Source organism: Hemicordylus capensis, chromosome 5 (genome assembly GCF_027244095.1).
Source record: "Hemicordylus capensis ecotype Gifberg chromosome 5, rHemCap1.1.pri, whole genome shotgun sequence".
In the NCBI taxonomy this organism is placed as follows: Eukaryota; Metazoa; Chordata; class Lepidosauria; order Squamata; family Cordylidae; genus Hemicordylus; species Hemicordylus capensis.
In genome coordinates, this window is record NC_069661.1 from 236,634,199 (window position 1) to 236,658,660 (window position 24,462).

The 24,462-nt window shown below is 43.1% G+C and overlaps 2 protein-coding genes across 25 annotated transcripts in view; one reads left to right on the plus strand and one right to left on the minus strand.

The window, feature by feature from the left end:
- RAD52 (RAD52 homolog, DNA repair protein) lies at positions 1 to 24,047 on the minus strand. 7 transcript variants are annotated; one of them, XM_053255869.1, is made up of 12 exons: positions 23,911 to 24,047; positions 18,946 to 19,019; positions 17,272 to 17,373; positions 15,897 to 15,990; positions 13,398 to 13,465; positions 12,264 to 12,382; positions 11,664 to 11,739; positions 8,766 to 8,953; positions 6,062 to 6,201; positions 2,321 to 2,401; positions 1,508 to 1,720; positions 1 to 517 (listed from the first exon to the last, which is right to left on the minus strand). In XM_053255869.1, the coding sequence occupies exons 1-12, from the start codon at positions 23,960 to 23,962 to the stop codon at positions 456 to 458; spliced, it is 1,269 nt and encodes a 422-aa protein (XP_053111844.1). In that variant the 5' UTR covers positions 23,963 to 24,047; the 3' UTR covers positions 1 to 455. The 7 variants fall into 7 exon arrangements, with proteins under 7 accessions (XP_053111844.1, XP_053111845.1, XP_053111843.1 ...); XM_053255870.1 differs by having other exon boundaries at positions 1 to 514; positions 6,062 to 6,204; XM_053255868.1 differs by having other exon boundaries at positions 6,062 to 6,204.
- The window catches only part of ERC1 (ELKS/RAB6-interacting/CAST family member 1), a 292,154-nt gene continuing 291,730 nt past the window's right edge, over positions 24,039 to 24,462 (plus strand). For 6 of the 18 annotated variants that reach the window (XM_053255849.1, XM_053255850.1, XM_053255853.1 and 3 more), the window contains exon 1: positions 24,043 to 24,216. The gene's annotated coding sequence lies outside the window, so the exon portion shown is untranslated. Of the gene's footprint in view, positions 24,217 to 24,462 lie in introns of all 18 variants that reach the window. The other 12 variants (XM_053255858.1, XM_053255854.1, XM_053255865.1 and 9 more) reach the window with 5 other exon arrangements.

The window sequence follows — 24,462 nt, forward strand, 5'->3', positions numbered from 1 at the left end:
TTGATGGTAACTTTAGATCTTTATTCATTTTTCCAGATATAAGGTCACATTATGGTGAAAAGTATAAAACTAATTTAACCTTGATTCTTACACACACATCCGTCTGGCCACACTAAGAGGTCTGTGTGCCAGGTTCACACTTGTTATAATTGCTCTCTCTGTTAAAATAAGGTGAGCTAGGAAAAGTACATTTGTATTTGGATCTAGAGTTATATTTACATTAACCTGAAGATAAGAGCTGAAGTGAAAGTATCATTTAATCAAATATTGCAACCCCCCCCCCCCGCCCCCAACAAAACCAAACCAAGAAAAACCCTAGATGTCAATGCTTGGAGAATATTCTCCATTCTGAAGTGTTATCCAAATAACCAAATTGCATGTCTGGAGAAATAGCAACAGCACTTTGAATAAAATCTGGACAAATAAGGCACAATCATAAGCAAGGCTATCTTGTGCTAAGAGGGCTCCAGTCTTCTTTTCTTCATCCCTTGACTCCTCCTGTATGGACTGCACTCTGCTAGGGAAGAAAACAATTGTTTAGGAGAAAGCTCTCTTGCAAACTGGGCCTAGTTTGTGTTCTCTCATCTGATGGAAAGTGGAACAGGCAGTTATGTATTGCAGCGGGAGATATTTCTCCTGCTCTGGATCAAGCTGGAACTCTAAAAGTACACGCTACAAACACATTGCTTTGGAAGCAGGAGTTGTGCTATGTTTGGTAGAGCAAAGTGTAGCTTGAATTTTATTACACAGCATTAGGGCTGTGCACAAAACCAAGGATTTTATTCAGAAAACTGCTTGGAGAGCCTTCCAATTCAGTTCACTGCTTCAGTCACACATTGTGCTCTAATCTGACCCAATTCGGAGGGAATAATACTTCAAACTGTGATGAAAAATCATTAAGAGGTCTTGAATATTTTTATTCCTTGGCAGAACTGGATGAAAATTGCAGAGATGGTAAGCCCTTCTGAGGGCATGGTGCCTGCCAAATTGTAGGCAAATGGGTACATGGGTTTCTGTGCATGGTAAGTTTGAGGTTCCCCCCCTTAAAAAAAAAAAAAGACACCTCGAAATGCCAAATCTGATCAGAAAAAGTGAGCAACTTTGGGCAGCTTTGATTCAATCAGATTCAGATGGTTGCCCATTCAGGTCCGAGCGGCCACAGATTCCGATCTAGCCTACCTCCAAAGTACAGCACAGCCCTACAAGATATATTCAACAACAGGCCTTCTAAATTTCCTCTTTACTCCATGAGATCTGGAGATAGCTTGGAAAGCTGAAGCCACAAGTACTGTCAGCTTGACAGTAATAAAAACTAAACTAACTGAAAACAAAAACTAAACTATTTGATGACATGTCTTGCTGCACTGTCCATAAGCCCTATTTCATCCACAGTTCAACCACCTTTCGCTGAGGGGCAGAGAATGTTTCTTATGCTTCTCTCCTACATAGACATTACCCAGTTCCTTCAGTGAGATATACAGGCTTCTCTATCTCTCAAATTAGCTACCTGGTGAATAAGGGTTGTGGCTAGTGGAAGGATGCCAGGGTCCAGGTTTTGCACATGACCTCTGATGCATTATTCCTTGAGGTGTTTTGCTGCGAGTCATCACATGGTATTGCCCAAGAGGTGTGCTCAAGTGTTGTGCTGGCACAGCTGCTGCACTGTGATTCGTAACAAAGTCAGTGGCCTCCAAGGGCAAGTCCCAAAGCTCAGGATCATCTGGAACAAGTCAAATGTTAACAGTGAAGACAAAGACTCTGCCACCAGCCAGCCACCACCTCTGATGGTTACTGGAGCTTTACTCAAAGTTGAACTAGACGCTATCGCAGCAAAAAAACTCCCAAATCTGTGTGTATCTTGATAATAGTTATGGAAGGTGGGGTGCTTAACCATCTCCCACACCAAAGTACGCCACCCCCCAGCCATTTCCCCCTGCAGAGGGGAAGCAACCTGCCTAGAGAGCAGGAGACTGTTGGTTTGAATCCCCACTGGTGTGATATAGAAAACTCCTATAGCAGCGCTATAGGAAGGTGCTGAAAGGCATCATCTCACACTGCACGGGAGAAGGCAATGGTAAACCCATCCTGTATTCTACCAAGAGAACCACATGGCTCTGTGGTCACCAGGAGTCAACACCACCTTTCCTTTTCCCTTTACTTTCCACAGCTCTGATTCAACACTGCATCTGATATGTAGGAAGGAATGCTTAGGAAAATGATTCAGATTTCTCCTTTGCCTACATGTACTGTGTCACCTTAACTGTTGCTTCAAATTGCACAAAAACAAACTCTTGACAGTGCACAGAAATATTACACTCACCAGCAAGAAATTCCTCTTCCACACTGGATCCCAGGTGTGCTGCTAAAGTGTTGGGTTTCACAGAAGTGGGGTTATGTGCTTCTGCACAGAGATAACAGAAGATGTTCTTACTGCCGATACCAGTGGGAAGAGCTCAAGTTTAGCAGAATCAAGATCATTTGTACAAATGTCAGAGTACATAATCTGCCCTTCAAATCGGGAGAAAAGAAACTAAGCTGTGTTTGCTTGAGCTGCATAGAGAATGGCTAAATTAAAGTTTGCTGTCCCTGGTGACACTACTCCTATGGGTATTTATATACTGCTTTTCAACAAAAGTTCCCAAAGTGGGTTACAAAGAGAAATAAGATCAACTAAATAAAGATAGCTCCCTGACCCCAAAGGGCTCACTGACCCCAAAGGGCTCACAATCTAAAAAGAAACATATGATAAACACCAGCAACAGCCACTGGAGGGATGCTGTGCTGAGGCTGGATAGGTCCAGTTGCTCTCCCCTGCTCAATAAAGCATCTCCACTTTTAAAAGGTGCCTCTTTGCTCAGCCCTGTGAACTGAGCAAAGCCCTACAAACAGGCTGCCTGAAGAACCCAACATGAATGAACTAGTCACTGTCTTGTCTTCCAAAGTAAAGTTTACTTAAGTAAATTTGGCTCAAGATAGAGATTTAAAATCTAACTATTTTTAAGAAAGGACCTACAAGACAAATAAGGCTCTGGAATCAGATCTATACACCAGCCGATCTCTTCATTTCTCTCAAATATAAACCTTGAGATATTTTTCGTTAAAGAGTGGTATAATAGTAGTGGCTAACATGCTGCACAGCCTTAAGAGAGTGGAGTAAGAGCTTCATCCTTGCTAGGAGTGACCTAGCATTGCGAGGCCTCCTTCACAGTGCTGTACAGGCAGAGGGGGAAGTGATTTTTGCTTCTCTCCCCTTTCTACAAAAGCCCATTGTGTGTCCAGGAATATGCCTGTGAGGGCTGCACAACCTTCACAGATGTATTCCTGAACACAAAGAGGGCTTTTGCAGGGATGGAAGATAAGCTAAATAGCTCCCCCTTTTTGCCCACCAGGCACTACGAAGAAAGCCTCACATGGTATTAGTTAAGTTGTTTCTTGCAAGGATGGAGCTCTTGCTCCACCTTATAATGATATACAAACTTTGCCTGGTGATGCATCACAGATTAGGTGCTCTCTCCTACAGATTATTCTGGCTTTAAATATACACACATTTTTTAAAAAAATGTAGTCTCTAGTCTGAGCTCTCATCATTACTTTATCAATGTACTTTTTTTAATGCTATAATTCATATCTAAACTATTTTTTCCAAGGTACTATTCTGCCTTCAGAAAAGCTGTCAACTTCCTTCCGAAATTGGAAGGCCTGTCCAAATGAAGAGAACAGAAAGGAACACAAACTCTGGCAAAAGAAATGCATGGTGACAATAGAGGAGGTGAAAAGAGTTTGAGGAACATTTAGCTAATAGCATCAAAGGGGATAACAAAACCATCTTTAAATACATCAGATGCAGGAAACCTGCCAGGAAGGCAGTTGGACCATTAGACAATGGGGAAGTGAAAGGGATTATTAAGGAGGATATGGAGGTTGCAGAGAAGCTAAATGAGTTCTTTGCGTCCATCTTCACGGTAGAGGATACTGAGCATATACGTGGACTCGACAAAGTTCCTCATCAAAGACTCCTGAGAAAACTTAGCAGTCATGGGATAAGGGGACAAGTACATGGCTGGATTGCTAACTGGTTGAAAGACAGGAAACAGAGGGTAGGTATAAATGGAGAGTTTTCACAATGGAGGGAAGTGGGGTCCCCCAGGGATCTGTACTGGGACTGGTGCTTTTTAATTTATTCATAAATGATCTAGAAGTTGGAGTAAGCAGTGAGGTGACCAAATTTGCAGATGATACCAAACTCTTTCGGGTAGTGAAATCCAAAACCGATTGTGAGGAGCTCCAAAAGGATCTCTCCAAACTGGGGGAGTGGGCAACAAAATGGCAATTTCGGTTCAATATTGCCAAGTGTAAAGTGATGCACATTGGGACGAAAACCCCCAACTTTATGTATACGCTGATGGGATCTAAGCTGTCGGTGACTGACCAGGAGAGGAATCTTGGGGTTTTGGTGAACAGCTCATTGAACGTGTCAACTCAATGTGCGGCAGCTATGAAAAAGGCCAATTCCATGCTAGGGATCATTAGGAAGGGGACTGAAAATAAAACTGCTAATATTATAATGCCCTTCTACAAAACGATGGTGTGGCCACACCTGGAGTATTGCGAACAATTCTGGTCAACACATCTAAAAAAGGACATTCTAGAACTAGGAAAGGTGCAGAAGAGGGCAACCATGATGATCAGGGACCTAGAGCACCTTTCTTATGAGGCAAGGCTACAACACCTGGGGCTATTTAGTTTAGGAAAAGACGACTATGGGGAGACATGATAGAGGTCTATAAAATCCTGCATAGTGTGGAGAAAGTAGATAGAGAGAAAATCTTCTCCCTGTCACAGAACACTAGAACCAGGGGTCATCCCATGAAATTGATTGCCAGGAAATTTACAGACGGAGGTACTTTTTCACACAATGCGTAATCAACTTGTGGAATTCTCTGCCACAAGATGTGGTGACAGCCAACAACCTGGATGGCTTTATGATTGGTTTGAATAACTTCATGGAGGAGAGGTCTATCAACGGCCACTAGTCAGAGGACCTCTGAGTACCAGTTGCAGGGGAGTAACAGCAGGAGAGGGGGCATGTGCTCAACTCCTGCCTGTAGGCTTCCAGCGGCCTTTGGTGGGCCACTGTGTGAAACAGGATGCTGGACTAGATGGGCCATGGGCCTGATCCAGCAGGGCTGTTCTTATGTTCTAACTGTGAAAGAATCTTTAAGTCAATTTAGGTCCTTCAGCTCTTTTTGACCTTGGGGAGCAGTAATAATCTTCCACAGAGCCTCACCGTGTTACTTTGTCATGCCAAGTTGGTTTAAATAAACCAGAGATCATCTATGATTTGATTTTGGATGAAAGAACTGACCTGCTATGTATTACAGAGACCTGGTCATGAGAGGCTAGAGGTTCAGTCTGGTCCCAGCTTCTCCCAGCAGGATACTGACTATGGGGGGGTTGGGACCTGAGAGATGGTTTAGATCTGGCTGTTCTCAATGGGGTTATACTCCCACTGAAAGAGCAGGTATGTAGCTTGGGAGTTGGTTACAGTTGCCACTAGCTCATCTGGGGATGACTAAGGGCCGGGCCTTCTCTGTGGCTGCCCCAGGGCTTTGGAATGCACTCCCTGTCAAAATAAGAGCTTCTCCATCTCTGATTGTTTTTAAAAAGACCCATAAAACACACCAGATTTCTCAGGCTTTTAATTAAAATTAATTTTAAACTGTTTGTTTTTATCCTGTGAAATTATTTTGATTGTTTCACTCTGTGAATTGTTTTTATTGTTTTTATTCTGTAAAAGTGTTTTGTTTTTATATTGTAATTTGGATTGTGTATAATGTCTAGAGATGTATATATCCGGCGCTATATAGGTACGATAAAATAAATAAACAACCCTAGCAGAACATTTAATACACACTTGTTTAATGTTTCTCTTGTTTAAAGTGACTCCCTTGAGGCACACACAGTAAAATGGCAGGAAGAAGTTAGTCCTGCTAGGCTTTTGGTCCACCCATTCTGAGCTTGTTCATGATGTAGCAGAGGTGGATCTTAGCCAACACTTTACCTTGATTGCTGCCTTTGCCAGCTGGAGTGCCTGGCTGGATCTGCTGTTTCTCCTGCATCTGCTGCCTGAACTGCTGCTGGAGTTGCTTCTGTCGTAACTTCCGCTGGTATGTGGCATCACACTCCGAGGGCAGAGACACCCTGCTGGGAGAGAGCACAGACCAGAGGATGTCATTGACTGCATATTGTCCTGCTCCTCAAAACAATTTGTTATGGGGCAGCTAACAACGTTTATTATTATTATTATTATTATATTTTATACAGTATAGTAATGGAACTGGACAGCAATCCTAATTCAGCATTCTGAGAACCTCAGCTTTCCTTAAAACAAACACACAACTCCCTTTAGGGTTGTGGAGATATATGTAAAGGGGCACAGGTAGAACCTAGTGAAATCTCAGAGCAGGACCTGCTGTGGTCATAAGTGGCACTTTAAAGTTCTGCTTTGAAAATGCAAAGCAACCATATGCAAATATAATTAATCTGCAAAATATATTGATATATAGGGCTTCACTTGTTTCAGATTTTGAATTTTCTGCTACACACAGAGATTTGTTACACATTACATATTAATACTGCTTTCATATTTAGCGAAAGAGGAGTACATGATATTAGGAAATACACAATCTGGGCAGAAGAATGCATGCAACTCCTTAGGAAAAGATATCACAATCCTTGCTAACGTCTCTGTAGTACCTCCTTAACAAGTACCTTTAAAAAAAATTTTCAAACCATAATTCTAGTTAAAATGCTTGAGTGAATAAATGTGTCTTTAGAGATTTATGTAAAGCTGTCAGAGGTGCGAAGGCTCTTATTTCAGCAGGAAGCGCATTCCAGAGTCTTGAGGTGGCAACAGAGACGGCCCAGACAAGCCGGTGGCAACTGCAGATGAACCTCTCCAGATGATCTCATAGTGAACACAATGTTCTCTTAATACCCTAGGCCTAAGCTGTTTAGGGCTTCATAGGTTATAATCAGCACCTTGTATTTTGCCCAGAAACATATTCGTAGCCAGTGTAGTTTTTAAACATAGGATTAATATTGTCTCTTCGAGATGACCCGGAGACCAACCTGGCTGCCATATTGTATACCAAATGCAGTTTCCAGACTATCAACAGGAGAAGGCATAACCTCCCTAAATGCCTGCCTGGAGGCAGTAATGGGCTGGATGAGGGATAACAAACTGAGGCTGAAGCCAGATAAGACAGTAGTACTTATTGTGCAGGATCAAAACTCAGGAGACGATTTTGATCTGCTGGTTCTGGATGGGCTCACGCTCCCCCAGAAGGAACAAGTATACAGTCTGGGGGTGCTTCTGGATCTGAACCTCTCCCTGGTGTCCCAGGTTGAGGCGGTGGCCAGAGGTGCTTTTTATCAACTCCGGCTGATACGTCAGTTGCATCCGTTTCTTGAGATGAACAACCTCAAAACAGTGGTACATCTGCTGGTAAACTTTAGGCTAGATTACTGCAATGCACTCTATGTGGGGCTGCCTTTGTACGTATTCTGGAAACTGCAGTTGGTTCAGAACGCAGCAGCCAGGTTGGTCTTTGGGTCATCTAGGAGAGACAATATTACTCCTGTGTTGAAGGAATTGCACTGGCTACTGATAGGTTTCCGGGCAAAATACAAGGTGCTGGTCATTACCTATAAAGCCCTAACAGCTTAGGCCCTGGGTATTTAAGAGAAAGTCTTCTTTGCCATGAGCCCCACCACCTGCTAAGATCAGCTGGAGAGGTTTGCCTGCAGCTGCCGCCAAGTCATCTGGCAGCTACTCGGAAACGGGCCTTCTCTGTTGCAGCCCCTGGACTTTGGAATGCACTCCCTGTTGAAATAAGAGCCTCCCCATCTCTGGCAACTTTGTAAAAGGCACTGAAGACACACTTATTCACCCAGGCTTTTAATTAGATTTATAGTTTTAAATAATTTCAATACTGGGTTTTAAATGTTTTTAATCTTTTAAATGATTTTAATTGTTAATTGATTTAATGTTTTCCATGATTTTAATTGTAAACCGCTCAGAGACTCAAGTTTTGGGCAGTATAGAAATATTTTAAATAAATAAATAAATATGTACAAAGGCAGTCCCACATAGAGCATATTGTAGGAATCTAATCTGGAAGTTACCAGCATATGTACTACTGTTTTGAGGTTAACTCAAGAAACGATTTCTAGATTTTAGATCTCCCTTTTCTCCCTTGATGTAGTGGGATGGGGAATAACAGTGAGACAGACCACCTTTCCTGAGTTCATGGCAGACTTCACAAAATTCTGGACTAACCAAAACCCATCATATTCACATTCCATACCCAGCTTAAGGCCAAAGGACAGTAAATGCAAGCAACTAGGTGTCTAGTCAAGGGAGAAAGCCCTGTCATCTCTGCTTGGATGTGGGCTTTACCAAATGTTACTGCACATGGGCAACGCAATGGGAGCATTTAAAATCCCCAACAGTGCTGGAAAAACCCCATCTGTCTCCAGAGACAGAGCACTGCACTTTCCACAGTTAATCTCTGAACAGTTGCAACTCCAGTATACAGATCTGATCCAATTTCAAACAAAAATACTTTTACTAAATCAGGAACTCTGACATTAGCCTCGACTGCATATCTGAGGTGGTACTGCAGTTCACATATTAAAATGCTTGGAATGGGTAATCTACAGCAAAATGAAATTAAATATTAGAATATGACTGGACCTCTAACCTAATTTGCTGGTTCTGTTCCGCTGTGTTCATGGACAATTCCGATGGATCTGATTTGCCAGGAGTGGTGGTGACGAATGGCTGCTGGCCTTCACTTTTCTTCTGCAAGCAGCTCCTGTATCTTGCCTTCTCTATAGCAGGCTCAAAGTCCTGTCTTTTTGCTTTATCCAAATCCAAATCCAGGGGCATCTAGTAAAAGGAATGAAACAAAAAGCCATTCAGTAGTTAGGAGACATTCGGAATGTAACAGGAGCATTTCACAGACTCCTTATCTGTCAGGCTGCCCAGGAGACAAATTACTTTCCCAGCAGACTGCCCATTTCCATCAAGCACACAGTTTCCGGCCCTGCTGAGAGCTGAGCTAATGACGCTATTTATCTAAAGTAATCATGATTTCAGCTGCATTTTGTAACAAACACCATCTCTGTCAAAATGCATTTTATAGATCATCCATGGTTTCTTGCCGTTTTCAAAGTTGGTGAGCCTAGATGTTTTGTTTTTCATACAGAAAGCAGAAACCACAGATTAACATGGTTGGGAATGCCTTGGCTCAAAGCATCACTAATCTGCAGTTTTCAATCCAACAACCAACAGTAAACTCTTTGATGGACTGAGGATTAGAATGACAAACAAGATTGGCATTGTTAATATGCAGGCTGGAGTGACAGAAAGCAGGAGCTGAACTGATGAGTCATTAGGGCGGAGTGGTAGAAGAGTCCAAATCTTGGAGACTGGGGAGGGGGTTGTTTCATGGCATTGAAAGGACCTTTTTTTTCTAAAAGAGGGAGAAAATATGTAGGGGCTCAGACTTTATGTGGAACCTCAGCTGAGCTCGGTGTGACTTCCATCAGCCCCAGGAGGCCACGCTCCCCCTTTGTATCCCCACCCACCAACCTCAGCATACCGTAACTGACTTGCTCCAGAAAATCCAAGCCCTGAAACTCACTTGAACCCAAGCATTCAAGTGAGTTCTGGGACTTGGGTTTTCTGAAACAAATAGGTTATATGCTGAGATGGTAGCAAGCTTGACTTGTCCCCCTAGCTAAGCAGGGTCCACCCTGGTTGCATATGAATGGGAGACTAACTTGACTTCTGTAATGCGCTCTACGTGGGTCTGCCTTTGTATGTAGAAACTTCAGTTGGTTCAGAATGCGGCAGCCAGGCTGGTTTCTGGGTCATCTCGGAGAGACCACATCACTCCATTGTTGATAGACCTACACTGGCTGCCTATAGGTTTCCGGGCAAAATACAAAGTGCTAATTATAACTTATAAAGCCCTAAATGGCTTAGGCCCTGGGTATCTAAGAGAGCGTCTTCTTCACTACGAGCCCCACCGCCCATTGAGGTCAGCTGAAGAGATCCATCTCCAGTTACCGCCAACTCATTTGGTGGCTACACAGAGACGGGCCTTCTCGGTCACTGCCCCGAGATTGTGGAATGCGCTCCCTGCTAAGATATGATCCTCCCCATCTCTGGCAATTTTCAAAAAAGCACCTGAAAACCCATCTTTTCACCAAAGCTTTCTTAGCTTCCTAAATTTTTTGTGTTTTAATCTCTGGTTTATATTTAAAGCATTAAATTGTTTTAAGTTTTTTGTATATGTTTTTAACTGGTTTAATGCTATTGTAAACCGCCCAGAGATGAAAGTTTGGGGCGGTGTACAAATTTGATAAATAATAATAATAATAATAATAAAATAATAATAATAGAAGTGTAAGCACTGTAAGATATTCCATTTATTATTATTGTTATTATTATACATTTATATCCTGCTCTTCCTCCAAGGAGCTCAGAGCAGTGTACTATATACTTAAGTTTCACTTTCACAACAACCCAGTGAAATAAGTTAGGCTGAGAAAGAAGTGACTGGCCCAGAGTCACCCAGCTAGTATCTGGCTGAATGGGGATTTGAACTCGGGTCTCCCCAGTCCTAGTCCAGCACTCTGACCACTACACCACGCTGGCTCTTAGGGGATGGAGACACTCTGAGAAGAGCAGAAGGTTCCAAGTTCCCTCCCTGGCTTCTCCAAGATAGGGCTGAGAGAGATTCCTGCCTGCAACCTTGGAGAAGCTGCTGCCTGTCTGTGAAGACAATACTGAGCTAGATAGACCAATGGTCTGACTCAGTATAGGGCAGCTTCCTATGTTCCTAGGACCAGTCTTGGCATATCTTAACCTACAAAGGAAGTAGGCACTCTGTGGGGAAGGGAGAGGAGACTGGAGCTTGGCTTCAACAGGTTTTGTGCAACGTCTGAACTTACCCATAGAATACAGGTTTGGGCAATTTTTTTTCTTTTTATATAAACTATTTTAGAAGACCCTTCTGGATGAGATAGAAACTTCTGCTTCTGTAGCATTAGGATTTTGACTATTTTTTCGTGAACTACTACTGGTCATCTTAAATACATAATAATCTTCAACCTAATAACCTATGGCAATTTATCCTAAGGAAAGCATCCTCATCAATAATATGAGGAAAACATATTTCAGCATCAATGAATTTCTAGGCAAGAAATGGATACATACAAAAGGCCAAGGGCTGAAACCACAAGAAAGAACAGGAAAATGCTGGTGGTTCAATCCCCACATAGATGGGTGCATGTTATAAATAAAACAAGTATAAACAAGGACACAGGTGTTACAGACATAGTTGGTTTCTGCTTCAGAAAAGAATCATTCAAGTGAAAATAATAAGATGACTTTTCAATGGGAACAGCCCAAGCAATGAAATCTGCTATCCAAGGTAAACATGCTGTTGCATGATAATAAAGACTGAAGATTACCCAATTGTACAGGCTATGCACACTGCAGAATCTGACTTTTTAACTGCAGGATTCTAGATTTCCCAGCTGTAACCAAAGCAATTTTGCAGAGTCCTTGGAAGCCCTCAATAACGCACCTGACGGGGAAGCTTATTCACTGATCGCAAGTAGTCTTTGTCCAGAATGCAGTTCCCAAGAGCATTACCAAAGCACCTAGGAAAGGAGAGAGCCAATTGGCTTTCAGGATACAGCTCCATTTTAATCAGTCATAAGAACACAAGAACAGCCCTGCTGCATCAGGCCCAAGGCCCATCTAGTCCAACATCCTGCTTCACACAGTGGCCCATCAGATGCCACTGGAAGCCTACAGGCAGAAGTTGAGGGCATGCCCTCTCTCCTGCTGTTACTCCCCTGCAACTGGTTTTCAGAGGCCATTGATAGACCTCTCCTCCATGAAGTTATCCAAACCCCTCTTAAAGCCATCCAAACTAGTAGACAACACCACATCTTGTGGCAAAGAATTCCAAAAGCTGATTATGCATTGTGTGAAAAAGTACTTTTGTTTGTTGGACCGACATTTCTTGGCAACCACTTTCATGGGATGACCCCTGGTTCTAGTGTTATGTGTGAGAGAAAATTTCTCTCTAGCCACTTTCTCTACACCATGCATGATTTTATAGACCTCTATCATGTCTCTTTTGGACTTGCAAAACTACTGTTCTTTGATTCCCACTTACTTCAGTGCCCTTTTCAATCCATCTGTAACTGCCTCTTTCCTTGCTTTTTCTAGGGACAAAGCCTTAGACTTCAAGCCTTCACTTACTCCATAGCCAACGTCTTCGTGGTATGACCCATCCTGCAGTTTGAATAGAATATGTAATACCAACCAAATGGCTCTCCATTCTTCCCTAATGGTTTTCTATAGCACGTTCAGTATTCCAGGAGTTCACAGGGACTAAGGTATGAATCTAGCCTGTAACAGGGGAGCCCACCCCATCCAATCGAGAGTAAGATAAAGCTTCAGCCTGGAGAATGAAGGCAAATGATAGCTGCAAATGTGAGGAGGATAAAGATGAATGTGTTGCTGTTTTGGCCATCATTTAAAATCAGATGCTCAAACCAAAAGTAATACAAGCAAGAATTTTGTTACAAGATCATATTTCATATCAAAAGCAAGAAAGAGAAAATGTAATCAGTGGCCGACATCCAGAGTAGCACTGCATGCACTGAACAAACACTGTGCATGTGCAATGGAGGAGAGGCAATATTTGCCAATCCTCCCTTCTTTCCTCAGCCATCTGTGGCTCCTGAAAATATGTCCCTGACAGTCATAGGAACATAGGAAGCTACCATATACTGAGTAAGACCATTGGTCTATCTAGCTCAGTATTGTCTACACAAACTGGCAGCAGCTTCTCCAAGGGTGCAGGAACGAATCTCTCTCAGCCCTGTCTTGGAGATGCCAGGGAGGGAACTTGGAACCTAGATGCTTTTCCCAGAGTGGCTCCATTCCCTAAAGGGAATATCTTACAGTGCTCACACATGTAGTCTCCCATTCATATGCAACCAGGGCAAACCCAGCAAGTCATGCTTGCTACCACAAGACCAGCTCTCTTCTCCTGCAGTCCTCAGGGGAGTATTTTGGGGAGTTGCAGAGGGGAGGGGAGGGAAGATCAGTGAAAAATCTGTCCTTCCCCACTTCATGCATGCAGTGTTACCTGGCATGTACAATGTTAGCCTGGATGTGGAATATTTTTGTCTGGCAGGAAATAACACCTCAACAATCACCTTGCAATACATCTTTTGCATACCATTTCATTTGGTGAAAAATCATTCAGTAAAATTAAAATCACCATGATCACGCCATTTACCTTAAGTTGGACTTTCACAAAGGCACAGACACCCACATAAAACTTGCCATTATTTAGATCAACAAAATCTGTGCAAGAGCAGAAGCAAAAGAAAAAAGAAAAGAAAAGGTTATAGCAGCGGCCAAAGGGTAGGGATGCACACAAGCACTATTATCACCACATATTAAAATTCAAACAGCCCATATTCAAATTCAAACCTCACAATGTACAGTGTCTATTTAAAGATAAGAAATAAATAAACAAACAGTGCTAGAACATTAATTGGTTACAAAATTTGCCAAGTTACCCCTGCTAACTTGTCAAAGAGGCACCTTTTAACGTGGTGAGTCTCTTTATTTAGCAGAGGGAGAGCAACTGGCCCTATCCACCCCCAGCACAGTACCTCCAGTGACTGTTGCTGGTGTCTGTCTTATGTTTCTTTTTAGATTGTGAGCCCTTTGGGGACAGGGAGCCATCTTATTTATTTATTATTTCTCTATGTAAACCGTGCTGAGCCATTTTTGGAAGAAATGGAATGAATAAATGAATAAATAAATAAGATAAGATAATGAGAGCAAAGGCAATAAAGGTTACACAGCTGATCTTGAAAAGAAGTTGAATAATTTTCAGTCACTGTTTAATGGTCAGCTTTTTATCATTACCAGATAGTTACAAACAACTTATTGTAAGTGCAAGTAGCATGTAACTGAAAGACTACTGTTATGCTGGTGGCAATGGGCTCTGAAAAGAGGCCTTGGAGGAAGTGAAGGGGCAACCCGTGATCTGTTAGAGGAGAAAAATACTGGCACCCCATGCACCCAGATGTAAACATTTGTAGAAGAAATTCCCAAGAAGATCATTGGCTTTTAAACTAGAGGGTTATAAGGGTGATTCTTAGGTAAAAATCTATGCAGACCTGTAAGTTACCATTAAGACATTCATTCCTCTGAACAATCTTATAACAGGGTGAAGAAGAACTACTACTAAGGATACTTCTACAGTGAACCACAAGCTTTGGGCAAATGGAAACCTGGTGCACACTGTCAATTCTGACCTGAGGTATAACAATACTTTCAGTCCCTGTACATTTATTTATATGCCACCTTCTTGCTAATGCACTCTAAATGGTTTAGAATTTAAAATAAAGGCTTACAATCCTATAGGCATGACACAAAAGGAACAAGGAGGGGAAATAAGCAAATTTGGGTACCAACTCAGGTATATAATAACCAGATGGAATGGCTGTCAGTAGAGGCATTTCAGTGAGGGGATGAGCCCTACTGGTCCAGGCCAAGCCAACAGAAGGTATTTCAAGGTCTTCTCTAGTGGAAACTTTCTAAAGAACTGTGGATTCAACAAGGTTCTCATCAGTATCTATGGCCTAACATACCCCCCCACCACCTTTTTAGGCTAGTTTGATTAGCAGTAATGGTCTATGACTAAGAATATGAGAAATTCCATCTTCTGAAAATCTGAAATACCATTAGGGATGACAGCATCAGTTTCCTAGCAGTAGATAGCTCACAGTTTTGAATCTCAAATGACTCTGTTCCTCTGACCATCTCTATTAGGTACTGTACAGGATCAGAATATTCTCACAGAATGCTACCAATTTCTAGAAGATGTTGCATATGAGGATGCCCAAAAAGCAAGTTTATCAGCAGATGTAGGAAAACGAATAATAGTAGAGGGGGAAATAACAGGCACACTAAGGAACCAGTAAGCAGGAATTGCAGTAGGACTCAAAAGAGGGGTGTAATTCAGCAAATTGGATCTCATCACAGCAAAGTGTTTTGCCGGAAGATCTCACTACAGGAAAGGCACGGTCAGCAACAGAACAAAAGTAGGTGTTTGGAAGAAGAGTTATGGACCTACAGAAGATGACTCAGCAGGCCAGGATTTAGCAGATGGCTGAGCAATTTTGTCATTACACTTGTGGGAGTGACAGAACTACCATAAGGATGAGCAAATTTGCTTTCAGGAATGCAATAAAATCTAAGCTCATCAGTATTTGCCAAGGTCATCCTTTTCCCCAAGGCACACTGCTGACACTCAGCCAATTCATACTGCAACTGCCATGGTGGTTTTCTGTTCCAAGAAGCTATTTGTGAAGCACCCCTCTCCCTCATCTCATGGGAACATAGGAAGCTGCCTTATACTGAGTCAGACCATTGGTCCATATAGCTCAGTATGGTCTACACAAACTTGTAGCTGCTACTCCAAAGTTGCAGGCAGGAGTCTTTCTCAGCTCTATCTTGGAGTTGCCTACTGAGCAGTAGGAGAGGACACACACTTTCTTATCTTCTCCATACCCCAGTGCAAATGACAGAAGACCCACTTCTCTCCTAAGACCTTTGCCTGTGTGCCAGAAAATGATATGATTGAAGAGAGGGGGTTGGTGCTGACCACAAGTAATGGCTGGCTAGTGAGCTAAACCTAAATTGTGGATCCCTGGTTATCCTTCCTTCTAAAACTCTCTGCATGGTGTGGCCCGAACAAAACTTTTGATCAGGTACTCACCAACATTCTGCTGAGTGACTGAATGAGCCCAGCCATTGTAACCAAACATCTCATTGGCCAGACTGATGACTCTATGTCCCTCAATATAGCAAACCTAAACCAAGAAGAAGGGAAATATCATTCTGCTATAGTATCTGAAATGAAATGCATTTCATGCAACTTTATCAGAGTCTGTATCTCAGTGTCCATATATACCATTGCAAAAGAGTTTCTGAATAGTGTGTCAGAGTAAGGATCATTACAACACAGAGAAAAATTGAATACAAAATTCGCATTTAATCACATGGTGCTTTCCATGTTTAAAACACCAAACAGCTAACAAATACCAATTTAACAAAAGCTCTCAATCCAAGAGGAGTTTATTAGATTCTGAATGGATCCATGTTTCAGCAGAAAAATGTTTAGGAGTCAGGTAAGAATACTGGTATGGAGAATCAGCAGGGATCTAAGCATGATGAATAAGATGCAATCATTCACCTCCAAATGCTACAGCACATCAGATTCTCAGTAAAAATGGTTTGGTTTGGGAATATGTAGGGTACGCTACATATGCTAGCTGAACCCTTCACTCCAGAACCAGGACAGCCTTGTACTAAGCTTATGCCTTTTTTCAGAGCAACAGAAGAACCACTTTGTTGTGAGGATGGATGATTACTGCAGCCAGGATTGTATATGCTCATAACTGGCATGTTTCTGAAGTCCCTTCTTTAAATGATTGGTTTTTGAAATTATGGGGTTATGCTTCAATTTCTAAAGTTTCAGCTTATATGAATGGAGTCTCAACTGAGTCATTTATGTCAACTTGGGATCCCTTTATAAACTTTAATATCCGACAAGGGCGTCATTTGTTCCCATTGTCCGAATTTGATTTCTGAAGTTTTATGTACCCAGCTTTATGTAACCAAGGTTTGATCAGATGTATTCAAATGTTGATCACTGCTGCTGAATTTTCTTAGAACTGTTAATATATTCAGAATGTTTTCTTTCTAGTACTTGCTTAAAGAAATATCATGATACTGTTTTTCCTTTTTTTTTTTTTTTTGCTTTATGTTTCAATAAAATTGAAAAAAATGGATGGAAAGCAGCAGGCCAGGGTGGCCACCCTCCCCAAAGTGGACACACCTACCAATCCTTAGGTGCACACACATCTGCCTCAGAGTTGAAAATTATGGGCCAGATGATCTTCCAAAGTTGGGCTTTAAGGGCATCCGTTGCTAATATTCTTACTATAGATTATGTAGCTTCTGGTGAAATAAAGGCAAAGGAAACATGCAGCCCCAAAGGATTCAGATACATGTTATAAAATATTTATAGTAAGTGGCAGTGTGTGACTTTCGGTATGAAGCAAATGAAAACTCTGCGCATGCATTTGTACCTTCTGTCCTCCTCCAGCTTGCCGGCTGCTGATGTATTCTGGGCCCAGCCTCTGTCGCAAGGCAGCCTGGATAGCCTGGTATTCATCAGCTGTATACTGACACTTGAACAAAAAGACACACAACCAGACAGATTTAGGATACAGTATTCATTACTTTTTTTCACTTGTCCTTGTCAGACCTGCTCTCCATAAATGTAAAAGAGTATTTTTACACCTGAAAAGCACTGAGATTCTTTCATAAAGCTGTTTTGAGCCATGCTAGCCTTTTGCTTTTTTTGTTGTTGCACAAGCTGCTCAGCACCCACCTAAAGCAAATGCAGACCTAGAAGGCTTGCAGTGGCCTATAAAGGAGACTAGTTCTCCCAAGTCTAGAGAACAAACCCCATAAGATAGGTTAGAGCAGTGGTTCTTAATGTGTGGTCTGCCAGATGTTGCTGAACTACAACTCCCAGCATCTCCAGTTACAATTTAGTTATTAGAGCTGGGGATACTGGAAGTTGTAGTTCAGCAACATCTGGTGGACTGCACATTAAGAACCACTGGGTTAGAGAAAAGCAGAAGAATTGCTTCCTAGCTTTCAGAAATAAAATACATGAAAAGCAGCAGCAGGAATAAATAATAATAAGAAAAAAGTACAGTGAACACATTTCCTGTGCTAATTACATTCACCAGCTGAATGAATCTGTGTCAGAAGGAAAGCATTTTCCCAGGCAAAACCCTCAAAGTACAACTTTAATCTGAGTAAGGTGTGGCTCTTTCCAGTGCTACTCTGGATGGAATTTTGGCTTCATTAGTACAGAGAATATGTGCATGCACAGAGATGCATGGAAACTTTTCTGCAGAAAAATACAATAGGGGAAAATTTTCCATTCTATTTCTACTTGGCTACTTGAAAAACCTTTGAGATACAGTGAGGTGGAATTAATACAGTGGAGGTGAATGTGTTTGTTTTTTCTGTATAAATAGGTCAAATAAGATGCCAAATCAGATCACAATGTATTTAGGGCATCAGAAAAAGTAATATAGTAAGGTACTTTTGAGATTTGAGATAATGCAGACTTTATGCAAATGAGGAGGAAATTTGCACGGAATTTCCCCCCAGAAAGATTTCCAATTCAACATTTTCAGGAAAACCTATATGGACACAGATTTGATGAAGGCTAGTGCAGACTACTTATCACTATTAAATCAAAACAATTAAGTCCAGAGACGGAAATCGGAAGATGCTAGACTATATTAAAATAGCTGTTCTGAAAAACTGAGGCAACATTGGTCAACATCCAGATTAACTCTGTACCTATGCACAGGGTTTTCTGTTGCACAAGGGGTGTGGGTGCGATATTTAATGATCCTCCCTTCCTTTTGCAGCCACTTATATCTCTCAAAACTATGTCCTTGAGGAATGATGGAATTGGAGGGACATAGCTTCAGGAGGCAGAGGTGGCTGCAGAGGCAAGCAGTGATATGATGGAAATCTTTGGTGTGTCAGCACAGGGGTAGCCCAGATCTTGTCCAGTGTTTTTTCTGAAGGGCGGCGGGGAGCACGCATACATGCTACCATCATGTCATGGAGAATTGAATCTAACCCTTTCTACAAATCACTGTCCTTTGTAGACTTTCTAAATAACCTACAGAATCTTGAAGACAACTGAAGGTGATGAGAGAGAGACTGACCTGTCCAAAATACATATTGGAGACAGCACTGGTGTTGCTGCTTCCGTCTCTTATCAATTCTCTTCTGGACATTCCTAAAAAATGAAATAAATTAGACTATCTATGCATCTGAGGAAAAAAGTTACCCATTACAATACCTTATAATCATATTACAGATGCACTCCACACCCTCTGTGGGAACCAAGTCAATTTGACAAACCACCCAATGTCAGAAATACTGGACAGATTTTGTCCTCACTATGACACATTCCCAAGCTCAGTGCTTTACTTTTCACCAGATGAGTTAACTGCAATTATTCACTTATAAGGAAGAAAGTAAAGGTGTGCACTCAGGGACATAATTGGAGAAAGGGCATAATCTGCTCCCTGTCTCAACTCCAGCGTCTTGGCAGGGGCGGCGGGGAAACAGGTTTAGCTTCCCTTAACTATGCCCCAGCCTAGGTTCCTTGGTTATACCAGAACGAGGCTGCTCAACTTCGGCCCTCCTGCAGATGCTGACCTACAACGCTCATAATCCCTGGCTATTGGTCACTGTGGCTGGTGATTATGGGAGATGTAGTTCAAAACCAGCTGGGGGGCCAAAGTTGAGCAGGTCTGTACTAGAGTGATGGAACGTCCTAACTGGCAAATACAACAGTTCTTATCTCAAGAGCACCCCAGCCTGCCAATGACAGAAATGCCGGTGATCACACTCAATCTTCTTTTTGCCTCTTCAGACAAATGCTGTAATCATGATGAGCGCACAGAGAATGAGGGTCCCCAGCACGTCAGCTCAGCGCTGAGGGTGGGACTTCTGGGTGTGCTCTGGAATGTTGTACACAGTTATAGCCTTACCCAAACATTTAACAACACTGTTCCAACAGAATTCCATATGTTTCTACATCATTCCTCTACAGGTGCTTTATCACATTTCCCAGGTGGGGAAGGAACATAGCTCAGTGGTAGAGAACATGCTTCGCATGCAGATGGGCCCAGGTTCAATTCCTGGCATCACCAGGCTGGGTTGGGAAAATACCTTTTTGACATCCTGGAGGGCTGCTGCCAGTCAGTATAGACCAGGGGTTCTCAACAGGGGGTACTAATATTCTTAGGGCTCCCGGGGGATACTCAGAGCCCTCCTGACTCCCACACCATTGTGGAAATGCACTATTTGTTCCTTATTTGAGGATCAACAGTTTAAAGCCAATGTATCCATACCAATGCGCCCATTTCAGAAGGGGAAGGTGGAGGGTAAAGACCCTCCTCCCCTGCTCTTGACTTGCTGGCTATATGCTGAATCTCAGTGTACCTTTCCCCTCAACCCGACTGAAAGGCTTCAGAAAATTAGCACCACGTATTCCCATTGAAATGAATAGGACAAGTAAAGCGGGCCCATTAATTTCAATGGAAGAATTCATACGTTACTTAGTCTAGAGGTCAGCCAGGGACTGGAGTAGTCTATCTCAAAATGGTAACATTTAAATTTGTGTATGTGTACACACACACACGTCTCTATGGTGCACCTGAGCTGAAGGCTTGAGAAAGAAGGGGTGCATTTGTTTAAAAAGGATGAGAACCCCTGGTATAGACAATATTGAACTAGATGAATCAATTGACTGACCCAGAATACGGTAATGTTCTGAGTGTCCTTGATCTGAAGGTACACGTTGCAAAAACCTTGCGGAAATTAAGTAGGTCAAGACTCTGATTAGTGCCTCTGTAACCCTCCCCACAAAAGTGCTGTCGTTGGTTAGACAGATGGGTGTGGTCTAAAAACAGTGGGCTCTGCCATTGGAAGAACAAGGATACTTAAGACAACGAATGGAAAGACTACTCTTTTATGGATGAGGAAGAAAGTGAATAAGCTGTAACCCCATGATTAGGTGAGCAGTTATACATTTAATTATGAGAGCAGCCAGGGGATTTATTTTGTTTGCTGTTTATTATGTGTATACATTATTTAATTAAATAATGCTTGACTATTGCAATGTGCTCTATGTAGGCTGCCTTTGTACGTAGTTCGGAAACTTCAGTTAGTTCAAAAGGCGGCAGCCAGATTGGTCTCTGGGGCAACCTGGAGAGACCATATTATCCCTGTCTTGAAACAGTTATACTGGGTGCCGATGTGTTTCTGGGCAAAATACAAAGTACTGGTTATTACCTTTAAAGCCCTGAACGACTTAGGTCCGAGTTATCTTAGAGTGCCTTCTTCTGCATGATCCCCACCGCACATTAAGGTCATTTGAGGAGGTCTGTCTCCAGTTTCCATGTGCCTGGTGGCAACTCAGAGACGGGCCTTCTCTGTAGCTGTTCCTGGGCTATGGAATGCACTCCAGGCCGAAATCCGCAATTTGAGTTCATTACTGTCTTTCAGGAGAGCCCTAAAAACTATCTGTTTGCCCTGGCCTTCCAGGGTTTTTAGCTGTTTGAATGTTTAATTGGTTTTATTCTGTTTTTATAGTTTTGATTTTAATTAACTGGTTTTACTTTTTTTTATTCTGGCCCTGAGCCATTTTGGAAGGGCGGTACATCAATCAATAAATCAAATAAATAAAGTAAGTTAACTACAGGATACTGTAAAACCTGATTTTCTCTTACAGGCTTTATTGGAAAACTGCTACAGTTATTGGAGGAACAGGGGAAAGCGGATCATGGAGAAGAGTGGGGAAACTGCAAAAAACAGACAGAACCATTTTGATCCACCCACTTTTTGTTTCCAGGTTATTTGGATCAAAGGGGGGGATTTGTGTCTGTTGTGTTAAATGTTATTGATTTCTGACAATGTATATCTTGCATGCACGCACACAATTTAACTTGTTATATTTTCTTGCAAATTCACTTGTTTGCGCATCGTGCTTTACACAGTTACGAGACAGTGTGGGAACTCTTGTATATGCAGACTTGAGTTCTATGACGGAACAAAAATAGGATAAAAGAGTAACCGATAGGTTTCCAGTGTGCAAAAATAAACACTCCTGCATTTTCCAGAAGTTATGGACCAATATCCCATCCCATATTACTTATTATTTTAAGAGCCTCATTCCTTACAATCCGTCCGCTTAGCACGGGCAACCTGGAGCGAAGCCTAGGTGGGAGAGAGAAAATTGCGGAGGGAGAGTGGCAGTTATCCTTCACCCATCAATCATAAGATTTTGCTCGTTTCCAACTACGGGGTTGGAGAAGACGGCTACAGCAGGGAATGGCACGGCGGTCGGAGAACTGGGGAAGCAACTGGCAGGCTGTTTGCCAAAAAGCAGATGCGAAGCCCCGTCACAGGGAGGGAGCCCACCTAGGCCAGCTCCTTCGCCTGGGGGCCACGGTGGGCGACCTGGGAGGATGAAGGCGGGAGAAAAACGCGAAGCGGCGCGTGGTGGCTCCGCAGCAGCAGCCGCGCCGCGCCCCGGTCCGCTCTCACGGGCCGCCTGTTGTTCCCTGCAGTAGCGCAGCTCCTCCCCGCCCTGCCGTGGCGCGACTGGGGAGCATTCAAGGGAGACTCACCCGGTCTCTTCCCTGCCGGCGGCTGCACCGACTTTTTCCTCCTCCCACCCAGCAGTTCAGCCCCCGGATCGCCTTCCGGCGCTGCCGTGAGTGACGCGTGGCAAGCGTGGGAGGAGGAAAAGAATCCGCTCAAAGCCCGGATGTCTCGCGGGACTCTGTCCGTAGGCCACGTGCACAATTGCTATTTATAGTCGTGGCCAATGGGTCCCCAGAGGTTGTTGGACTTCAACTCCCATAATCCCCAGCCAAGGCCATTCTGGCTAGGGTTTGGAGTTGGGTGGGGTCCTCTAGTTTGATAACCTCTAAGAAGGGATGTACTAGTAGGGTTGTCCACTGTCCCTCATTAGTAGGATGTCCCTCATTTCAGGAATGAAACGTTGGTCCCTGTATGGACAGCATTTGTCCCTCATTTATTCAAAAGCATATAATTCAATTACATATATGTAAATAAGACTCAGGCTCTTGATTACCACTGCATACAACTCCCAGCCCCCCAGCCAGCCCCCACAAATTTGTGTCCCTCATTCTGGCAATGAAATGCTGGCAGCCCTAGTACTGTGGTGCTCCATGATGACAGAAAGCCAGAGTGGTATAGTGGTTAGAGTGCTGGACTAGGACCAGGGAGACCTGAATTCAAATCCCCTATTCAATCATGATAATATTTCACAGGGTTTTTGTGAGGAGAAACTCGTTGGAGGAAGAGCGGAATATAAATGTTAAAAAATTTAAAATAATAATTTAAATTAAAAAAATTAATTTTAATAAAAATTAAAATAAAATGTGACTCCTTGAGCTAGTGGGATGCTGTGAACTGTTAATTTTAAGAGAGCAGCCAAAGCAGTTCATCAAAAGAAAGAAGTGGGTTCTGTGAGTCGCGGACCTGTGTGGCTGTAAAAACCGGGTCATTCAACGAGATGAATTGGGGATCTGGGTCTCGTAGAACGAGCACCTCTTTGCGGGAAGCACAAAAGCAATCAACAAAGCAGAGAAGATGGAGCCTTTTAATTTGGGAACTCTGGACGACGTTTCTCTTCTAAAAAGTTCATCAGAGGAAACCAATTTGGGTCTCCTTTCAGGACCCTTCGGGACTTATTGGCTGCAAAAACAGCTCACAAAGAGAGTAAGTTGGGGGTACTGGGGTCTTTGAATCTGGTTGCTTGCACTAATTTTGCCTGCAAAAACGGAACTCATTCAAGGGAAGTGACAGGGGCGCTGCCTGGGGTCCAAGAATAAGAAGTCACTCTTCAATGAACTACTTGATATAGTGAAACTTACGAATACGACGGATATTTATATACCGCTTTTCAACAAACGCTCCCAAAACAATTTACATGGATATAAAGAAATGTTTAAAAAGTGGTTCCCTGTCCATCACCACCATCCCACAAGAGAAACGATAAAAAAGCACAAAGTAATATCAGATCCATAAACCCTCAAATCCCCTTCATAAACTACTTTTTGCAGCCCCAAGAAGTGCAAAGCGACCACCTGATAGAAAGTGCCAAAGTTTGTTTCTTCCCCAAACTACTTGATTAATCATTAATTATCCAAACACAGATAAATATACCACCCGCCCATGGCTATAAATAGTACGTGGTAGTGGCGGAGTCTCGCGAGACATCCGGGTTCTGGGCGGATCCTGTCCTGCTCCTCCTTCCTCGTACCTACCCCTTTTTGCGCGTCACCGCAGCGCCGGAAGGAGATTCTGGGATTTCTCTCTGCCGCTGGGTGGGAGGAGGAAAAGGGAGAGGAGGAGGCGGTAGCAGCAGGAGCAGCCGGCGGGGAAGAGTCCGGGTGAGTCTCCCTTGAATGCCCTCAGTCGCGTCAGGGGAAGGAGGCAGGGGAGCTGGCTGCCGCTTGGGGCGAGGAGCGGGCAGCGGCAGGCGGCCCGTGAGGGAGCGGACGGGTGTGCGCTGCCGCTAGGGCGCTGCCACTCGCCCGCTTCAGGTTCTCTCTCTCGCCTCGCCTTCATTCCAGGTCGCCCATGGCAACCAGTGGAAGGACTTGGCCGAGGTGGAGTCCCTGTGACAGGGCTTCTCC

Excerpts from the sequence above, each read along its gene's own strand:
- RAD52 (XM_053255868.1), bottom strand. The coding sequence starts at position 23,962 with ATGATTAATCAAGTAGTTTGGGGAAGAAACAAACTTTGGCACTTTCTA. Across the intron at positions 17,374-18,945 it reads CCAATATGTATTTTGGACAG|TGTCAGTATACAGCTGATGA; the intron begins GTCAGTCTCTCT and ends TTTTTGTTCAAG. Across the intron at positions 12,383-13,397 it reads TTGTGAAAGTCCAACTTAAG|GATGGGTCATACCACGAAGA; the intron begins GTAAATGGCGTG and ends TTCAAACTGCAG.